The sequence below is a fragment of the Netta rufina genome (assembly GCF_964035555.1).
Source record: "Netta rufina genome assembly, chromosome: 15".
NCBI classification, from domain to species: Eukaryota; Metazoa; Chordata; class Aves; order Anseriformes; family Anatidae; genus Netta; species Netta rufina.
In genome coordinates, this window is record NC_140138.1 from 715,931 (window position 1) to 734,988 (window position 19,058).

Below are 19,058 nucleotides of genomic sequence, written 5' to 3' on the forward strand. Positions count from 1 at the left end.
GTTAATAATTCCATATTAAATAAGTCTACAAGATGCAATTCAAGCTATGGCATTTGAAACAAGCTTTGGAATCTTTAAGTTATTAACTATTAAGATATTAAGCCATATCAGTTAATGCCTGAATTTTTTATTTGCAGAGATTAAAGTTCTTCTCTCACCATTTCTGCATAATTTATTGGTATTCCTGCTGATGTGATAACAGTAACCTAAGCAATACCTGCTGCTGGTAGTGTTTTTAACACTGAGTCATCTAAATCAGTTCTGATAATTTAGAATTTAGAAATACACTGCAGAAAAATTGAAAACTTGGAATGCTGTCTCAAACAAGTCTGTAGGGGATACTAGATGGGGGCAGCCCAGAGGGGAGTCGATCATCATTGTTAGGTGGACAGGTACTTAATATAAAATTGATGTGGTTCTTAGAAACTTGTTATGCACAGATATTTCCATGACTTTTCGTTTCCTAATCATGAAGATCTATACTTCAAAATTATAGACCAGCAAAGCACTGAAAGATTACTGAGATCACTCTACCTTAATTTCTTTTAGAGAGAGGTGTTTATAACATATTTTGAAGCACAGGATTAATTTACAGTCAACACATTGGCACTCTGTGTTGTCTCTAAGGATTGAGGATATTCTTCTATCAGAAATTAGATTAATTTTGACTGCTTCTGCTTTTTATATCTGTGAAAGAAACCACATAGCTATATATTTATAGCTATAAATATATATGTATATTTAGCACATAGCTGTAACTGTTCAATTGCTAATTAGAAAGAAAGCCTTTTGTGTTTGATGTGTCTACTGAGCCATGCAAATGACCTAGTAAGTTTCAGGTAAAACACATCTACCTGTCTTGGTAGGGTGATAGAAGGGTTCAGAATGCTAGTATTCAGAGCTTTTATTTGTACTGCTGCCACCTTCTGCAGCTTTTCTTCAGAAGTTTTTAGCCCACAATTGAAGTTGTGCTTTCATTTTCAAATTTGCAATAGGTATGAAAATTCAGCGTAACTGCAACTGTTCATTGTACAGCAACTGAACACTACTAAGGTTTTGGCCAGGTAACCACAGAAAGTAAGTTACTGGTTGTGGAAATGTGGTCATGATCATGCACACTGTCAGAACCCAGTGGTGGAATAACTAGTGAATATGCTGAAAAATATATTTTCTTACTAAAATATAATAAGGTAAAATATATATAAATACATTTTATTTATTTTACTATCAAACTTTATTTTATCTTAGGTAGCAGAGCTTAAAATGGAGTTAAAATTGAGGGGATTACCAGTTTCTGGAACAAAAACAGATCTTATTGAGCGTCTGAAACCATATCAAGATCTTAATAACAATGGAGTCACTACTACTAGCTCTGTTACAGTAACTACTTCTACTGGGGCCACAGGTAACACTGGGGAAGTGGCTATAGCATTTCCTGTTGCAACACTAAATAAAACAGTGGCTAATACAGTATCCAGCTTTCCTTCAGAAAAAACAACTACTGGACCTGGCTGCAAAGTAGTAAATACTGAAAACATTAGCTCTCCTTTGCCTATATCTCCTTCTCCTTCAGAACAATCTAGTCTAAGCACGGATGATACAAGTATGGCAGATACTTTCACAGAAGTGATGACCATGATGTCTCCATCTCAGTTCTTAAGTACTTCACCACTAAGAGCAAATACAGGTGATGATAATCAGAATCGCAGCAGTGGAAGCATCTCAAGCATGGAGTTTGATGTAGCAGAAAAGGACCGCAAGCTTCAAGAGAAAGAAAAACAGATTGAAGAGCTCAAAAGGAAACTGGAACAAGAGCAAAAACTTGTGGAGGTTCTGAAAATGCAACTTGAGGTTGAAAAGAGGGGACAACAGCAACACTCTCAGACTTCTGGTAACTCAGCTGCTTTGGAACAGAAGCAATTCAGTGCTGCTGTCAAGGATGAAAATGCTCTTACTGACTGCTTGAGCACAAGCCAATCTGTACCTGCAGCTAGTCATTCTTTAGGACAATCAGTATACACTAGTGGCCAGAATCCAGTTGCCAAAAAGGCAGTTGTTATCAAGCAGGAGATACCTGTCGCTAAAGCTGAACCTCAGAACGCCATTTCTCAATTTTATTTTAATCCCCAGAGGCAGCCACAAACTGCAGTTGTTGCCCAACCTCAAGCTTTACTGACTACCCAAGGAACTGCACAGCTGCTCCTTCCACTTTCTATCCAGGGACCGAATTCTACCACTTCAGTGCAGCTACCAGTTGGAAATATAAAGTTACAGGTATGAGGGTTTTCATTTCTCATCCTGCAAACTACATGTCAATATTTGCTTAATTTAATATAGATAGATAAATGTGCTGTTTGTAAGATGCACTGGTAAAAATCAGTCTTGTTTTTGCTTTAGAGAAAAGCTTAGTAACATTTATTAGCCAACCTGTTTATAACTTCTTCTAGTACTTGCTTTCTTTGTAATCGTGCAAAGAGTTTTGGCTTCCCAGACTCTTTTTCTTGAATAGTATTTGTCTTACTGTATACTGCTACTGCCTCTGTGCGTGTGGTTTTAGATTTATACTTCCAAATTCCACCACTTTACCTCCAAAAGAAACAGCTTAAAAGTCAGCATTTTATTTTGAAATATACCTGTTTTCAAAATGTGTTCAAACTTCCTTGTGTGGTGAGGGCTCATTACATTTAAAAATGGGAATGCTAGATTATAGCACTCCAGTGGAGTTATAAAAAGAAACCATGGTTACACAAATATTATTACCAAGCTGATTATAAGGTAGTATCACTGTGAATAAATACAACATAAACCCAAATAGAATATAAATGCAGAGCTATGAGATATCTGACCGGGTTGAAACAGTTTAACATCATGACCTGTGGTAGAATGAAGGATATACCTCCTTGTGGCACTATTATTGCCTGCTAGCTGGCTGAAATCCCCTGCAATCCTCAGTTACTGTGCCAGCAGAGCACTTCTTCAGTGCCAGTGTGTGCTTGCTGTTTTGGCATGTTGTGAGTCAGGGCTTTGTGTTAGCATGTGTGCTGTCACATTTAGCAACACATGTGAGGGCTGTAAAGTTCTGATGGGGCTGGACCCTGCCACCTACAGTGTAAGAGCTACTCCTGGTAACTGTCGACCCAGACAGATCTTTGTCTAAATTGTTCTAAAATCCTGCTAGAATTCTCTAACAAACTTAAGCAGCTTGTTCTGGTATTTCACTTCACTGCTATTGCAGAAATTTTTCCTAGCTTCCAATTCAAATGCTCTTTCTTAAAGTCGGACATGTCTTGCCTTTAAAAACAGCAGTGGTCACTAAAAGTACAATCATCTTCTTAAAACAACTTTTATATGTGATGGAAGTCTTGTCATGTTGCATCATCAGTTTTGTCTTTCAGGTTGCTGAAACACAGTTAATTCTTTCTTACTGGGTGTGCTCTCTGCATCTCCAGCTATTTTCATTGTTCTCGGCTGGACCCTCTCCAGTTTGTCTTCATCTTTTTTAAACTCTGGTACCAAAATAAACACTACACTCTAGCTGGAAGCTTGCCAGTACCAGAAAGAATAAAAACATTTTGTCTCCTGTACACAGTTCTCATTGATACCTCTTAGAACAAATACTATAGATATTCTGCATAACCTATAGAATAGTTTTTTACGTAATGTAATTTACTGTGAGATACATATAATGCAAATATTTTATCTTCACCCTTTAGGCTCAATCACAAGCTGGAGTACAGACCCCATCACAAATACCTGTTCCTATTCCTTCCTCTGGCCTGGGCCAGACAGCACCTCAGATGCATGCTCCACAATCAAAACCAAATACCATCACGCAGCATGCACTTGGTCAGACCCAACAAATCAGAAAGGTTTGTGGATAGCGATAAGCATTAAGCAATGTACTGTTGTGTATTCTAATTCTAGGCAGTGCTTTTACAGTCTTTTTTGTCGTGTCACATACAAATGATCAAGTCACTTAACATCTCTGTACCATGTAACTCATTCTCTTTCCAAAATTTCAGTCCTTGTAGGACTGCTTTTCCAATTTCAAATAAATATACAAAACTAAAGACTTTTTTCTTTTTTTTTTTTTTTGGTCTTAATGGTACTCTTATGGCACATGCTCACTTCGTTCTTACTTACGCTTGGCACAAGCAATATACCAGCTATTCCATTCAGTTTCTCCTATTTGCCACCAGCTCGAAATGGAAGATTCTGGTGGGCATCTCTTCAGAAGAAGCTTTTATCTGTAACTACAGACCTTCGTTCATTTTCAGGAGTTCCTTCCAGTACTCCTCCTTTCTTTGTTGATTTTATCCTTACTGATGAAGAAAGCTATGGACTCCGATGCTAGGGACAGCAAGTCCAGTGAGTCAAAACCCCACTATATACCTAAGACAGTTCTCTTAGAGAAATGCAGGGAACGATGCGGAGAGAGATCCTTCTCTTCCTCTATATCCAAAACTATCAGCCCTAAAAGTTCCCATTCCGAAATGGGTGTTTTATCAGCACTAGATGCACAGTTCCGAGTGCCAACCCAGTCATATTCATATGGTAACTGATACCAGCACCAGCCACCACAAAAGAAATAGTTTTCTCTTCCTTTGAGCCACATCCAGAGACCAAGAGATTGGTTTGGCTTCCTTATTAGTGCTGTGGTCTCTATGGCTTCTATGACTTAGGAGAACAAGGTTTTCCAGTCTGCCCCAAAGAAAGATAATTTAGAAACTATTAAAATTTCAAAATGAAGAGGATAATTTTGATGGTAAGTTATATAACTGCCACTCTCTAGACAGCTTGCTAGTAAAGGAGAACACAGCTAAATGAGCATCATCATTCTCCAGGCTGCTGGGTAATGCTGTTTAATGGGCAATGAGGTTACCCTACTGAAGTCAAAACTGACTGACACATATCCAAAAAGCAGATTTCCTCCAGCCTGTCTGGGATTTGGTAAGGGGCTAACCTTATTTTGGTAATTCAACAGCTCCCCTATAGAAGTTTTCCAGTCATCCTCAGGCATATACTTGTGCCAGAGACTGGCAGTTTGCTTCCCTTGCTGTGAAGGACTTTGTGGAAGTGATTGCAGGAGATGTCCAGGATTTGTACCCTCTGGTTTTTCCCTGTTCAGCGCAGTTGTCATGGAGAACACCATGCTGGATCACTCTAGCAGGCTTCAGCCTGCAATCTGGTGGTGCTGGAGCTGAGCAGCTGACCTGTCCTGCTGATCTGCTCACATCTACTGCAGTTCTTTTACACAGGAAACCAGTATAATTGCGTGATTTTTTACATCAGAATGGAAAACGCCAGTGTAGTACAATAGATAAGGACAGCTGTAATATGCATTCAGCATTAGTTCTACCTGGTTGCTGTTTGCATTCCTGAGCCTTAGGTGTTACAGCAAGCAGACTGGGCCATTCCAGCTAATGAACTGTGAGTAATGCTGTTTGTTAAATTAACATTTTTTAGTGAAGTTAGTCTTCCTAATAACGATCACCTCCATAAAGAGTTGTTTTCTAGAATTAGTTTCCCTCAAATTCCTCCAGACTTTCTCAGGCTGCTCAGCTTTTTATGCAAGCCAGCTGATTACTCCACTTGGTTGCTGCTATATACTTGTGGTGTCTCTCTGCATTCTAGCTACCAAGTGGCCCTAGTTCTTGAATTAATTCAGGAATAAGGATACCTCTCCACAGAAAGGGCAACAGTTTTCACACAGGTGATCCACATGGCCAACAAACTGCATTAATCCCTCTCAGAGCAGACCTCATTTGGTATTTAGGCTGCGCTCCATAGAGCTTTTCCTAGCCTTATCTCCATCCGTAATCTCAGATTTGTTGCACCTTTGTCACAAAGGTATTTGGGAGTAAAACTGAATTAAAACAGTCTTATGCATCTTATGCACTCAGATTGCCTCATACAAAAGTGCTGAAGGCATGTTCTGTGAGGAGAGGCTGAGGGCACGTGGGTTGCCCGGTCAGGAGGAGAGGAGGCTGAGCGGTGGCTTCATGGCTCCTCAGCTCCCTGAGGAGGGAAAGCACAGAGGGAGATGCTGGTCTCTGCTCCTAGGAACCAGCAATGAGACGCAGGGCATGGCTCAGAGCTATGCCTGGGGAGGGTCAGACTGGGCACCAGGAAATACTTCTTGCCTGGGAGGGTGGGCTTCCTAGGAGGTGGTTGGTGCCCCATGGCCATCAGTGGTCACAAGCCCTGTGGATAATGCCCTCAGGAACGTGCTTCAACCTTTGGTCAGCCCTGAAGTGCTCAGGCAGTTGGACTTAGTGATCTTTGTAGGTCCCTTCCGACTGAAGTACTCTACTCTCATTTGTATCGGGCTAGAAGGTGATTCATTGTATTGACTACCCACTAGGTGGGGAAGTTATGCAGACTGTATTAAACTGTTCCATACTCTTTTGAATGTATATCAGAAAAATTAAATAACACTACATCATGCTTCCTGGAGGATCACAGGAGAATATTTTACTTATGAGGGATGACTAAAGCATGACACGGCACAAAGTTTCTTTAAAAGAATAATAGCTCTAGATTTACACATTAATACACTGGAGGGAAGAACAGGTACAGATAACATCCCCTTAACAGGGAATTTAAGCAAGCAAGTATTTAAAAAAAAAAAAAAAAGTCTTCATTAAATGCCATTTACCCAATATTATTAATTATTAAAAATACTAAGACTGCTATATTAATCCTTTACAGGTTTTTCCACCTACCACATCCAATACAGTGTTTTCCTATCAGACTGCACCAGTTACAACACCTTCACAGTCTTTTATTAATAAAACATCAAATTCTAACATTCACACTGGCAGCAATCAGGCGCCGTCTATGCAGAATGGACCTGCTACTCCTAGTAAGGTAAGATCTGTCCAACTGCACTCCATGAAGTTCACTTTTATATTAATCATCTTAAATAATGCATGACTATATATTGCAGTTCTCTCAAGGAAGAATAACGTTTTGTGTATTTTAATGATACGTATATTTATATATCATGTGTGGGAAAGTAACAACTTATTTTATACCTCATATTATACTATTGTTTGTAAATATTTAGATTGGTATGGCAGAATACTATCATTCGTATAACATGATACATTTCAATTTCATTAAAATGTATGTTCAGACTTTTTTTTATTATTTCATGCAGCCTGGCTCTCCTTCTCAAGCCCAGCCTTATATCGTTCAGCAATCCCTCTTCAACAACACAGTGTCCAAGAAAAAAGATCCCCCCCGTTACGAAGAGGCTATAAAACAGACCCGCAATATTCAGACATCTCACCGTGAGGTAGTTATTTTTGCTTGTTTATTTTGTTAAAAATATTTTGTTTCTTCAGAATTATCAGTCATTGTTTATTACAGTTTTTCTTTGGCATCAAAATTTTCTAATGTACTCTTAATATTCTCATAACTGTATTTAACTGCAGATTTCATGTTTTTTTGATGAAATTAACAGACATGTAAATAAGTCTTAGATTATCCAGCTGACAATAAATATAATCGGGATAACACTGCTATTGCTACTTAACAATAACTGTCATTCAGTGGACTTGTTTCAAGGATGTATGATACCCAGATTTCAGACTTAGAAAGTACATTGAAAAGTACTTTCCCAAACTGAGGAAACTTGAGGAAAATGTGTGCATGAGTGTGTTTATACGCACGTACAGAAACATATATACACACTTGAACACACATGCTTGCTTGAAAGGAGGCTTTATTTAGTGAGCTTGGTGAATAATCCTACAGGGTGCTTTGTCAGTTTACTGTGATATCCTTCAGATTGGAAGAAAGTTGCAAACAAAGCTAATGAGCATCCCTAACCTCATGCATTTCAGAATTATCCCAAAAGAGATAATTTCATATTGACTTCATATTGTGTGCTATTTTTGTGGTGGCAGGCACTCAGACAGAAGCATGAATATCTAATGCCATTTCATATGTTACTGGCATGTAAAAACAAACAAACAAACAAACTATATTGCATATGATGGTTATTTACAAGTTGTCTCTTAGAGAAAGCATTTCAGGGTCCACCCCCATAGTCTAGTTGCTATTCTGAATATTTCCCTTCTGCAAAACAGGGCTAGCAATTCCCCTTCTTATCCCTAGTTTTCTGCATCTCTCTTTTAGGTTGCCTTCATGAAAACTTTGTGTTGCTTTTCATATTTTTTTTCCTATTCCTTTGTACTGAAACCAACCAGAGGAATTCTACAAGTGTCTCTCCAAACTCTTTCTCTATTATCTAGATTGACAATTTCATAAGAAGAATTTTGGTCTTGATCATAGGTTAGTACTTAGGTACTACTTAGAGAGGCAAGGATCAATATGCTTAGAAAAACACTACATGAAAAAGAATAACCCTTTTCTCCTGCACCACAGATTTCCAGTGCACACAGTCAGCAGATGGATGATCTTTTTGATATTCTCATCAAGAGTGGAGGTAAGCCAATGTTGTGGTTTAACCTGGCTGGCAGCTAAACACCACACAGCTCACTCTCCCCCCTCCCTCTCTGGGATGGGGGAGAGAAACGGGAAAGTGAAGCCTGTGAGTTGAGATAAAGACAGTTTATTAAGACAGAAAAAAAAAAAAATAATAATAACAATAATGATGATAATAGTACTAAGAATAATGATGTGTACGAAACAAGTGATGCACAGTGCAATTGCTAACCACCCGCTAACCGATGTCCAGCCTAATCCTGAGCAGTCCGCCGCCCCCACCCCAGCTAGCCACCCCTCTATATTGTTTAGCATGACATCAGATGGTATGGAATGCCCCTTTGGCCACTTTGGGTCACCTGTCCTGGGTCTGTCCCCTCCCAGCTCTTGCTGTACCCCCTGCCTGCCCGCTAGCAGGACAGAGTGAGAAGCTGAAACATTCTTGGCTTGGTGTAAGCACTGCTCTGCAACAATTAAAACATCAGCATGTTATCAGCACTCTTCTCATCCTAATCGAAAACATAGCACCCTACCGGCTACTAGGAAGAAAATTAACTCTGTCCTAACTGAAACCAGGACAGCCAAGTAACATTTGTGTGATGGAGAGATTTAAAACCTCATAATAAAAACTCAGTACTGTAGTCAACAGATTGAAAGGAAAGAATTCTGTCAGTGACAGGAGGTATCCAGTCTGAATGAAGCTAGTATTCCTGAAAGTTTGTGTTAATTACCTATAAAACAAAACATTTACCAAAACACATATAGTCAAGCAGCTGTGGAAATTCTCTTCTTGCATATTAGCCCAGGCAGACTTTCTCTGTAATCCACACAGTATTCAAGTGATTAAAATAGCACCGTACATTAGCAGAGACATACTTTATAAAGATTGAAAAACTTGCACAAGTCCATATTATACTGAAATTATACCATGAAAAGAATAAGGGAACAGCAAAAGCAAGTTGAAACTACTTGTTTTCCAGTAGTATATCTTTGATATTTAGAGCTGATAACACAGGGTTATATTTAATGAAATGTTATGTATGAACTACATAGAGACATTAATGAGCAACAGCTTTCTATGTTAGTTTAAACAAGACAGCTATCAGAAAGGAAGTGAAATAACCAAAGCAATATATAAAGTAGCTTTGCAGTTTATACAGGAGACTTTTAGGTATAATTAGGCTTTGTAGACTAAGGTGCCATTACAATACTGGGAAAAGTTCTGGTGCGAAGCAATTCAGTTAACTTAATGGTTTTTTTGTACTACTGTCTTGTAAAGGTCTTGACAGCAGTGAATGCCAGGACATAAGTGATTTGATTGTAGGCTATGACCAGATTTTAGCCATATTCTAAACATCCAAGTATTTTTCTCTTTTTCAAAGCAAATTGCAAAGTCAGCTGAAGAAAACGGAGTAGACAGTGACAGTGTAAGATAAGTGACTTGCGCAGTGAACAACTCATACTAAGTTTACAAATGCTTTCAGTGCTCTTATTAAAACATTGCATCAGTAGTTCAAAGAAGCTGCACCTCTGAAACAGAAGATGTATGAAACATTAGCATGCTTATTTAAGTATTTGCTTCAAATATGGCATTACTAAATCTATTTGATTTTAAGGTAACAACTGTTCTGTATTTGCCAAGTTGCCACAAAAAGCAAAAACATTTTCTGATTGTCTTTATGAAAAAGGAAATAAGTATTCAGGGCTATTGCACTTACATTGCAAGTTCTACATTGAAAAATGTTTAGTTTATTAATGTACTTCAGGAGACTGAGAAAGTTAATTTCCTAATGTTTGGCCTTTACTAAGCAAACATTTTATAGATGCTCTTACACAGATATAAAAAACGTACATTTTCCTTGGAAAACTGGTACAAATTACATGGTCATTGCATTTCTGTTGGCAGAAACAATATCTGTGCTAGAGGATTTACTCACATACTTTTGTCTGTCAAACATTCTAGATCTAATCTTATTTTTGGACTCCATTCACATGTAAGAATTAATTGGAACTTACCTTGCTGTATCTCCTTTTACTGTTACTACCACTAAGTTACTCCTCTTGACAGAAGAGTAGTTTTCAAATCTAGAATCAATTATGAAAGCATCCTAATCACATTAAACGATCTCTTAGACTAATTCATCACAGTGGACATAGTATTAAACAGGTATGGAATTGAAAATTGGTTCAGATACTCTTCCTATGTAGGGAAATAGATGGTTCTATAATTATCCTAGTTAGAAGAACTATAAACATGGAGGAGGTAAAGATGTCATCTAGAGAACTATTCCTTTTCTCATTGATACAAGCATTCTCATCAGCTGGAGTATTACTTGAAAGCAGAACTCCAGAATTTGTTTTAAAATATTTTGTTCACAGAGTATCTGACATAATTAGTCTGATATATACGTAGTATTTGTACTATCAGAACAGCAAAATGAGTCTTACTCCATCGAGTTTACTGTAGGTACATCTCAAAGTGGTCAAAAAAGGTGTAGAAGTTGTAAAATATATGTCATTATCTTTTTTGAATTCTGGTTTGTTTGTTTTGTTACAGAGATTTCCCTTCCGATAAAGGAGGAACCATCTCCCATTTCTAAAATGAGACCAGTAACAGCCAACATCACTACAATGCCAGTGAACACAGTGATATCCCGCCCCCCACCCCAAATCCAAATGGCCCCTCCTCCTGTGTCCTTAGAACCGACAACCAGCTTGTCTATAAGTCTGGAAAATCAGCTTGAAGCCCTCTTGGATGGAACTTTAACCTCAGGTAATGAAATTCCTCAATTGACAAGCAGCAGTGAAGACAGAGAGTCGTTTTCTTTAATTGAAGACCTCCAGAATGATCTGCTTAATCACTCCAGTATTTTAGATCATTCTCATTCACCCATGGAAACATCTGACCCACAGTTTACCACTAATAATTCTTGTCTATCTCTTGACCTTCCTGATACAAATTTAGACAATATGGAATGGCTAGACATTACAATGCCCAGCTCCTCATCTGGACTCACCCCTCTCAGTTCTACTGCCCCCAGCATGTTTTCGACTGACTTTCTAGATCCACAAGACCTGCAGTTGCACTGGGATTAAGCTATAGCCAATGAGAACGTGACCTGCAAATCTCTTTACAGCAGAGGTCCATTATTACACTATTCTGATTCCAGTTAAGATAATTAAGATAGCAACGTTTGGAAGAACAAATGCGTGAAAGTAGTTCCTTATTGATGTTCACGTTTACAACGGTGAATTACTTTATGCTCCTATCACTAATGCAGATCACGGCCCTCTGAAAGCTGTGTTTCGCAAGTCAAGAAAGGATGATTGTGCTTACTGATTAGAAGTACCCCATGGGAAATGCATCACAAATATATATGAAAAGTTATGTCTCTGACTTTGTAATGCTTAAATGAACAACACAATGTGGATAATCTTAGAGAAGAAAGAGTGAGACTTAAATGTCTGTATTCACCCAGTGAGATGTTGTTTGAGGGAGGGTAACGTATCACTACACTTCATTGTTCCTGTGGATAGCCTGAGCCAGGTTCAAAATGAATTGTGAGGGCAAAGACAGGTAGAAGCACTGGCTGGTTCAGTGAAATTTCATATCTCTGGTCTCTAAATTTGTTCAAGTTTTTTTTTATATTTTGGTTTTGTGGTTTTTAAAACTCTTCCCCCATTCTTTAATCATGAGGGAAGAATTTAACTGCATCCAAAGGGATATTAAGTGTAACTGCAAGAAATCCACTGTAGCTAGGCCAGGTAATACTGAGAACACTGAATTTTCTATTGCGATGCTCTGGATTTAATAGCTAGGTTTTAATGTGTATATCAGACAGTTATTTGTATACTCTTTTAAACTTTGTATAGCTTATTTTTGTGAACAGAGGGGAACAGTGGTGTTTAAGCAACAGAGTACCATAATGAAAATAATAAATATCCTAATTTAATTTGTCATTGAGGATATTTGTTAGTTCATTGAATACAGTATCTCAGCATATTAGAAGATTTGGAGGAAGTAGAAAAGTTTAATAAATGCGGTTATGATCCTGTGCAAGAACAGTCCCAATGCCCTCAATGAAGGGTGTTTGTAGGATCAGGCCAAGCTGCAGGACAGTACTGATAGGACAACCATCATTTCTAACAGAATCTGTATCTATTGAATAGCCTTGTCTACAACTACATAGCATCAGGGAAGCTAAACAGAAGTTGCTCAGTGAGAATCCTAAATAAAACACACTTACAGAAAACTACAAAAGGTGAATAAGCAGTATCAGGATAGACTGTTTGGGGATGAGAAGGCATATTTCATACGTATAGACAGTGGAAATAAAGTTCTTACCTCATAGCACTGCCCATAAAAATACACTTTTAAACCCTGAGTTGTTGTTTCTCAGTCTATTATGAAAGTAGTCAGGCAAAAAAAAAAAAAAAGCTAAAATAAGCAAAATACTTCAAAATTCTATAATTGTGTCTCAGGTGGTAGCTGTTAAATGTTGTCATGGATGATGTAGGCTTATAATCAAATACAATTTGAATTATTCCATTGAGGGAATCTCTAAATTAAGAGAAAAGGAAACAGTCCCCTATTTCATGAACAATTGAAAGGAAATACGTATTCCAATGTGAAAACTGATCTTATCTCAGAACACCTTCCTCAACACCAAACTTCAAAGTTCTGTAGGAACAAAATAAGAAATGGCATGAAGCTTTTGCTTACTTCTTGGAGTAACAATATGTATCAAACAGTACCAAAAGAAAAAGTACCTTTTAACTGCTTAGTAATCTGTATAACATAAAAAAAAAAAAATCATGTTAATATCAAAGTAAATACTTCTGTCATAAAATTTTGTGGAATTATCTGCAAGTTCTGTGTCTCCAGATAATCAGTGCAGTCTGTTTACCAATGTTAGAAAATTCCATTGACTTCAGATAAAATACTGAATTATATCAATGATTGAGGGTTTAAACTGGCATCACATCAGCCACCTGCACTTTAAATCATTATATATCTTCAGTAGTTTTACTGGCCAGGATTTACTTTAAGGACAGAAAAACAATCTATCAAGATTTTCACTACAAAAGCTGAAAGACATACATCCATTCTTGCTGTGCCTACTATACTTGAGTACAATATCATGTGTGGACTGTCTGCCTTAATTTTTGATGTTATATGATTCTTCAATAACATTGGACAAATAGATCCAACTTTTTGCATTCCTTTTCATCATATTGTCTTGGGAGCTAATACTCTGAGATACTAAGTGCCCTCAGCTGTTACTAAAATAAGAATTAAAGACTCTTGGTCTGATAGGAACAACTCTGAATGAAATTTATATTGTTCTACAGTGCTGTCAATGTAGTATGTGTGATTCACCACACATCATACACGTATGTATGGTTAGAATGACCCCTTTTTGACCCTGCCTCCTGATTAAATAAGAGGCAAGTAAATTTGTTGCTAGACGATAAATTAACCTAGAGCAACTGTACTGTCATTTTTTATGTGCATGTAAGTATTGCTTAAAACTGGCAAAGTCGTCTTGCTATAAAACTATCCTCATTGGCAGTGTATAATGTTAATCCATAGGAATCTATGTGCAGAAATAAACTGAAACAGCTGAGATGTGTTGTTACCAGTACAGTATAGCTTTCTTACTCTAAAAGTCTATTTGAAAAAAAAATTAAAAAAAATAAGGGATCATTTTAGTTTTTAAAGTACAAATACTTTAGTGTAGGGAATGTGTGATTTTTTTCTTTTTTGTGTATTTCAGGGTTATGTGTATTAAAACCTTATATAAAACGGTTTGCTTTAGACTTTGTTCTATAATGTGATATATTTGCCATAGTTATATATGCCAGTTATGGCAGAAATAGATTTCGCTTAGATTTTTGTGTGTGCATGTTTTACATGACAGTTTTTGTAACACAAATACAACACATCTTAGAAATGTAATCATGACTGTGCAGTTTGACTGTACAGAACTGAATATTTCTCATTAAGAGAACAGTTGCAAAGGAATGCACTGGCACTAAATTTGCCATAAAATGGCTGCAATATGCTAACAGAGGATGTAATATTAAATGTGCTGTTAGTAAATGCTTACAAATTAAGAATACTGTTTTATCAGTGTGAAATTCAAAAGTTGGTGTTTACACTTCTAGACATGGAGAGAGCTTGACCATGTTTTGCAGGGCTAATGTTAATCAAGGGGAGTAGCATCCTGCATTTAATACAGAAATGGTATTTGTTACGCACTTTTAGTGCCATACAGCATTAGTTAAGGCAACTAAGTTTACGGTCAAAATATTATTTAACATTACAAATAGTTAAGGAATCATTGTCATAAATTTAGCGGTTGTATCTGAGAATAAAATCAGTTTATGCAGTTGTTCTTTATAGAAATGTAGAGTCTAATCCCAGCAGTGTGGGTTTACAGAATCAGCCCGTTAAAAAGGTGAGGCCACAGCTTTTAGAAACAATCAATACTTAATACTGAAATTTCTTTTCAAGGTATTTCTAAATTCACCAACAGGGTTGATCTGCAAGGAAGCAGGTGATCAAAACAGAAGTTTCAGCGTTAAACTTTTCTGTTACATAATCTCTAACATCCAGTTGCCTGAAAAGTGTAGGCACCATAATTGGAAACCAAGCACAAGCTGTCGAACTGTTTTCAAGGCAGAGAAAATGCAATCACAGAATACATTTAACTGGAAGGGCATTACGTAATCAAAACACAATAAAGCTCACTGATGTATACAATTATTTGGATGGCACCTTCAGTATATTATAAACTTACAGCAAATTCTATTAAAACTGGAAAAAAAGATCTTCCACTTATCTCTAGTAAACATTTTGTTGAATCTCTTTATTTTGTGGTCTCTTAAATTGCCTTTACCACACTATAGGTTTTTCTTTTGCATGAGATACGTGGAATGGACTTGCATATAGTATATACATGGCCAATAAAGAGTATCCATTAAAACATGAAATAATCTCAAATACTCCTTTTATTTGATAAAAAAAAAAGTGCAAAAAAGAGACACCTACATCATTCTGTAGTGTCTGATACTGAATATATAGACTTTTAACTTAAAAGCGCATGAATGAATTTTTAGAAATCTAGCCAAAAAAGCCATTCTAGCTATGAGAGCAAATTCTCACTAAGAGGCAGGGAATGGCTAACAACTATATAATCAAACTATTTTTATATATTAAAAAAAAAAAAAAAATACAGCTCAGATATTCAAAAGACAGTCTAAATTAAATTATAGTAATATAAAAATTTAAATAGGAACCAAAGCATTGCCATTTATATTGCCAAAGGAGGCACTTTGTATTTTGAAGCATAGGAAAGTAAATCCCCGGAAGTATTACTGATACTTTTTTAAAATTAAGGATGTAAATATTTTGAAAGCTGTTTTTGATGTTTAACAGTACAGATTTGTTTTTGTTGTTTGAGAAATTTGTATTAAGTACTAGCACAGGCTTTTTTTCCAGATAGGATTTTCTTCACAGTACTGCTTGCAGTAGTAATATTGCTAACCCTAGTAGGTGTTTCTCTTCTTATTTTCATAGTCATAATTATGTCTTAGCATCTCATTTTGTGAAAAGAAGAAGATAGATACCTGTTTCTAGGGCCATCTTCATTTAAGCACTACTTTACTAAATGCAAATTATGGCAATCAGGGCGTCAGTTTATGTATTGCCTTTCTATAAGAAACCATGATGCCTTTGTATTTGCTGTTTGCACCCCTAAAATCAATTCCATATGTTTGAATGCCATATGTTTTGCACATTGTACTGTATATATGTAATGCATACTGTATTTTTATATGTGTAGTACATTTATCAAATATTTTGTACATAGTGGCAATATTGTAGCTACTGAGGAAATGTTTGATATTTCAGCATTTTTGCTAAGTGTCTCAAATAAAAAATTAAAACTGTGTTTAGTTGTCTGTGCTTACTTACTAAAAGCAAAAAATGCCATTTCAATAATTACTGAAACTTTGATTCTTGTGAGTCAAAAACATTTTGACTATGCTTCCCAGTACCTTTCTCACAGAAGGGAATGAGAAATATGGACTAAGACAACAAACTTCAAAAGCCTGATGGCTTGTCGTTAGAGTCAGACCTATAAGAATAAAGATGTCCTGAACTTCCAAACTTTTTATTTTCAAAAAGCAATACCAGTATGTTAACCCCTTCTCTGTTTTATTCTTGTCTCAATAAACTATAAGGTAAGAACCCTGATGCAGATACCCTGATTTACAGAGCTATTAGCTACCTTCAAACAGATCAGGACAAAAGCAATAGGAAAAGCTTTCTTTTACCTTCAGTAAGTTTTATTCAGTATTTCTGTCATGAAAAAAAAATAATCCCAATTTATGTATGAGTTCCAAACTATCTTATGAAATGTATACATTGGACCTGTGTTCTTCTTCAGTATATTTGAAATGAAGTGGCTTCATAAAAAGTAAAACAACTGTAAACAATGACCTTTTATACAGCTTGTGAGCCATATGGTCCTTACTTAATGTCATCTCACTTTCATGATGTGCACCTCCTGAGGTTCACCATCCCTCAAACCTCATCTACTTACTAGTTCACTAAAAAATGACTTTTTTTTGGCTCAATCCAATCTTCAAAAAATAAGTTTAAAAAAAAATACAAGGGGGGTAGAAGGGTAGACCTGGGGAACTATAGAAACTATAGGACTGTCAGTTTGACCTCAGTGCCAGGGAAGCTCATGGAGCAGATGATCTTGAGTGTCATCACACCTACAGGGCAAGCAGGTGATCAGACCCAGTCAGTATGGGTTTATGAAAGGCAGGTCCTGCTTGACGAACCTGATCTCCTTCTGTGACAAGGTGATGCGCTTGGTGGATGAGGCTATGCATGTGGTCTACCTTGACTTCAGTAAGGCTTTTGACACCATTTCCCACAGCATTCTTCTCAAGAAACTGGCTGCTCGTGTCTTGGACTGGCATACACTTCACTGGGTTAAAAACTAGCTGGATAGCTGGGCCCAAAGAGTTGTGGTGAATGGAGTCAAATCCAGTTGGAGGCTGGTCACTAGTGGCATCCCCCAGGGCTCGGTACTGGGGCCAGTCCTCTTTAATATCTTTATTGATGATCTGGATGAGGGGATCAAGTGCAGCCTCAGTAAATTCACAGATGACACCAAGTTAGGTGCATGTGTCGATCTGCTCGAGAGTAGGAAGGCTCTGCAGGAGGATCTGGATAGGCTGCACCGATGGGCTGAGGTCAACTGCATGAAGTTCAACAAGGCCAAGTGCCGGGTCCTGCACCCGGGGTACCCCAAGCAGAGCTACAGGCTGGGAGATGAGTGGTTGGAAAACTGCCTGGCAGGGAAGGACCTGGGAGTATTGGTGGATAGTTGGCTGAATATGAGCCAGCAGTGTGCTCAGGTGGCCAAGAAGGCCAACAGCATCCTGACTTGTGTAAGAAGCAGTGTGGCCAGCAGGGCTAGGGAAGTGATTGCCCCCCTGTACTCGGCTCTGGTGAGGCCGCACCTTGAGTACTGTGTTCAGTTTTGGGCCCCTCGCTACAAGAAGGACATGGAGATGCTCGAGCGAGTCCAGAGAAGGGCACCAAAGCTGGTGAGGGGTCTGGAGAACAAGTCTTATGAGGAGCAGCTGAGGGAGCTGGGATTGTTCAGCCTGCAGAAGAGGAGGCTCAGGAGCCACCTTATCGCTCTCTATAAGTACCTTAAAGGAGGCTGTAGCGAGGTGGGGATTGGTCTATTCTCCCACGTGCCTGGTGACAGGATGAGGGTAAACGGGCTAAAGTTGCGCCAGGGGAGGTTTAGGTTGGATGTTAGGAAGAACTTTACCGAGAGGGTTGTTAGGCATTGGAATGGGCTGCCCAGGGAAGTGGTTGAGTTACCATCCCTGGAGGTCTTTAAAAGACATTTAGATGTAGAGCTTAGGGATATGGTTTAGTGGGGACTGTTAGTGTTAGGTCAGAGGTTGGACTCGATGATCTTGAGGTCTCTTCCAACCTAGAAATTCTGTGATTCTGTGAGTGATTTGATCGGCACCCACTCCTATTGTGAATGATTACTGCCTTGGGCATGTCACTGCCCTGGAGCAGAGGGATTGGTTCCAATGACCTGCTCAGGTCAGGCCACAGCACTACATCTCTTACAAAGCTGTGCCTGTGAGACCAGACAAGCTTATGAACATTCCCCAGGTAGGCTGCTGTGTGTGTTTGACTGTTAGTGTAACCTCAGCTGTTACTGCAACATTTTGCTCACTTATGCAAATGAGCCTTTAAGGCCTCATAGAATTAAGTCAAAAGCTGTTAAAATACAACTGCAGGTTACTGGATTGTATTTCACCTGTAGCACGGACTTCTGCTCCCAACTGAGTCACAGTGTCACTGACAGAAATAATGCCCAAGTAAGTTTACAGGGGTGTTCTCATCAGCTACAAGGCACTTTATTGTACTACTATTGGATTAAACAAGAACAGAATACTGTTTGTACCGTTTTTCTGGTTAGGACCTACCTGTAATTCTTGAACAACAGAAAAGAATTTCTAAAACCCAAGTAATACAAAGCATAAGTCTATCC

The 19,058-nt window shown here is 37.9% G+C and overlaps 1 protein-coding gene across 8 annotated transcripts in view; it reads left to right on the top strand.

Annotated features, from left to right (window-relative positions):
• MRTFB (myocardin related transcription factor B) overlaps positions 1-16,409 on the top strand; it is an 88,486-nt gene extending 72,077 nt beyond the window's left edge. For 7 of the 8 annotated variants that reach the window (XM_084296248.1, XM_084296247.1, XM_084296254.1 and 4 more), the window contains 6 exons: positions 1,249-2,274; positions 3,714-3,869; positions 6,712-6,870; positions 7,163-7,300; positions 8,395-8,455; positions 11,012-16,409. In XM_084296248.1, the coding sequence (XP_084152374.1) occupies positions 1,249-2,274; positions 3,714-3,869; positions 6,712-6,870; positions 7,163-7,300; positions 8,395-8,455; positions 11,012-11,550 (2,079 nt within the window). In that variant the 3' untranslated portion in view covers positions 11,551-16,409. The remainder of the gene's footprint in view (positions 1-1,248; positions 2,275-3,713; positions 3,870-6,711; positions 6,871-7,162; positions 7,301-8,394; positions 8,456-11,011) is intronic. The other variant, XM_084296253.1, reaches the window with a different exon arrangement.
• Positions 16,410-19,058: the final 2,649 nt, after the last annotated feature.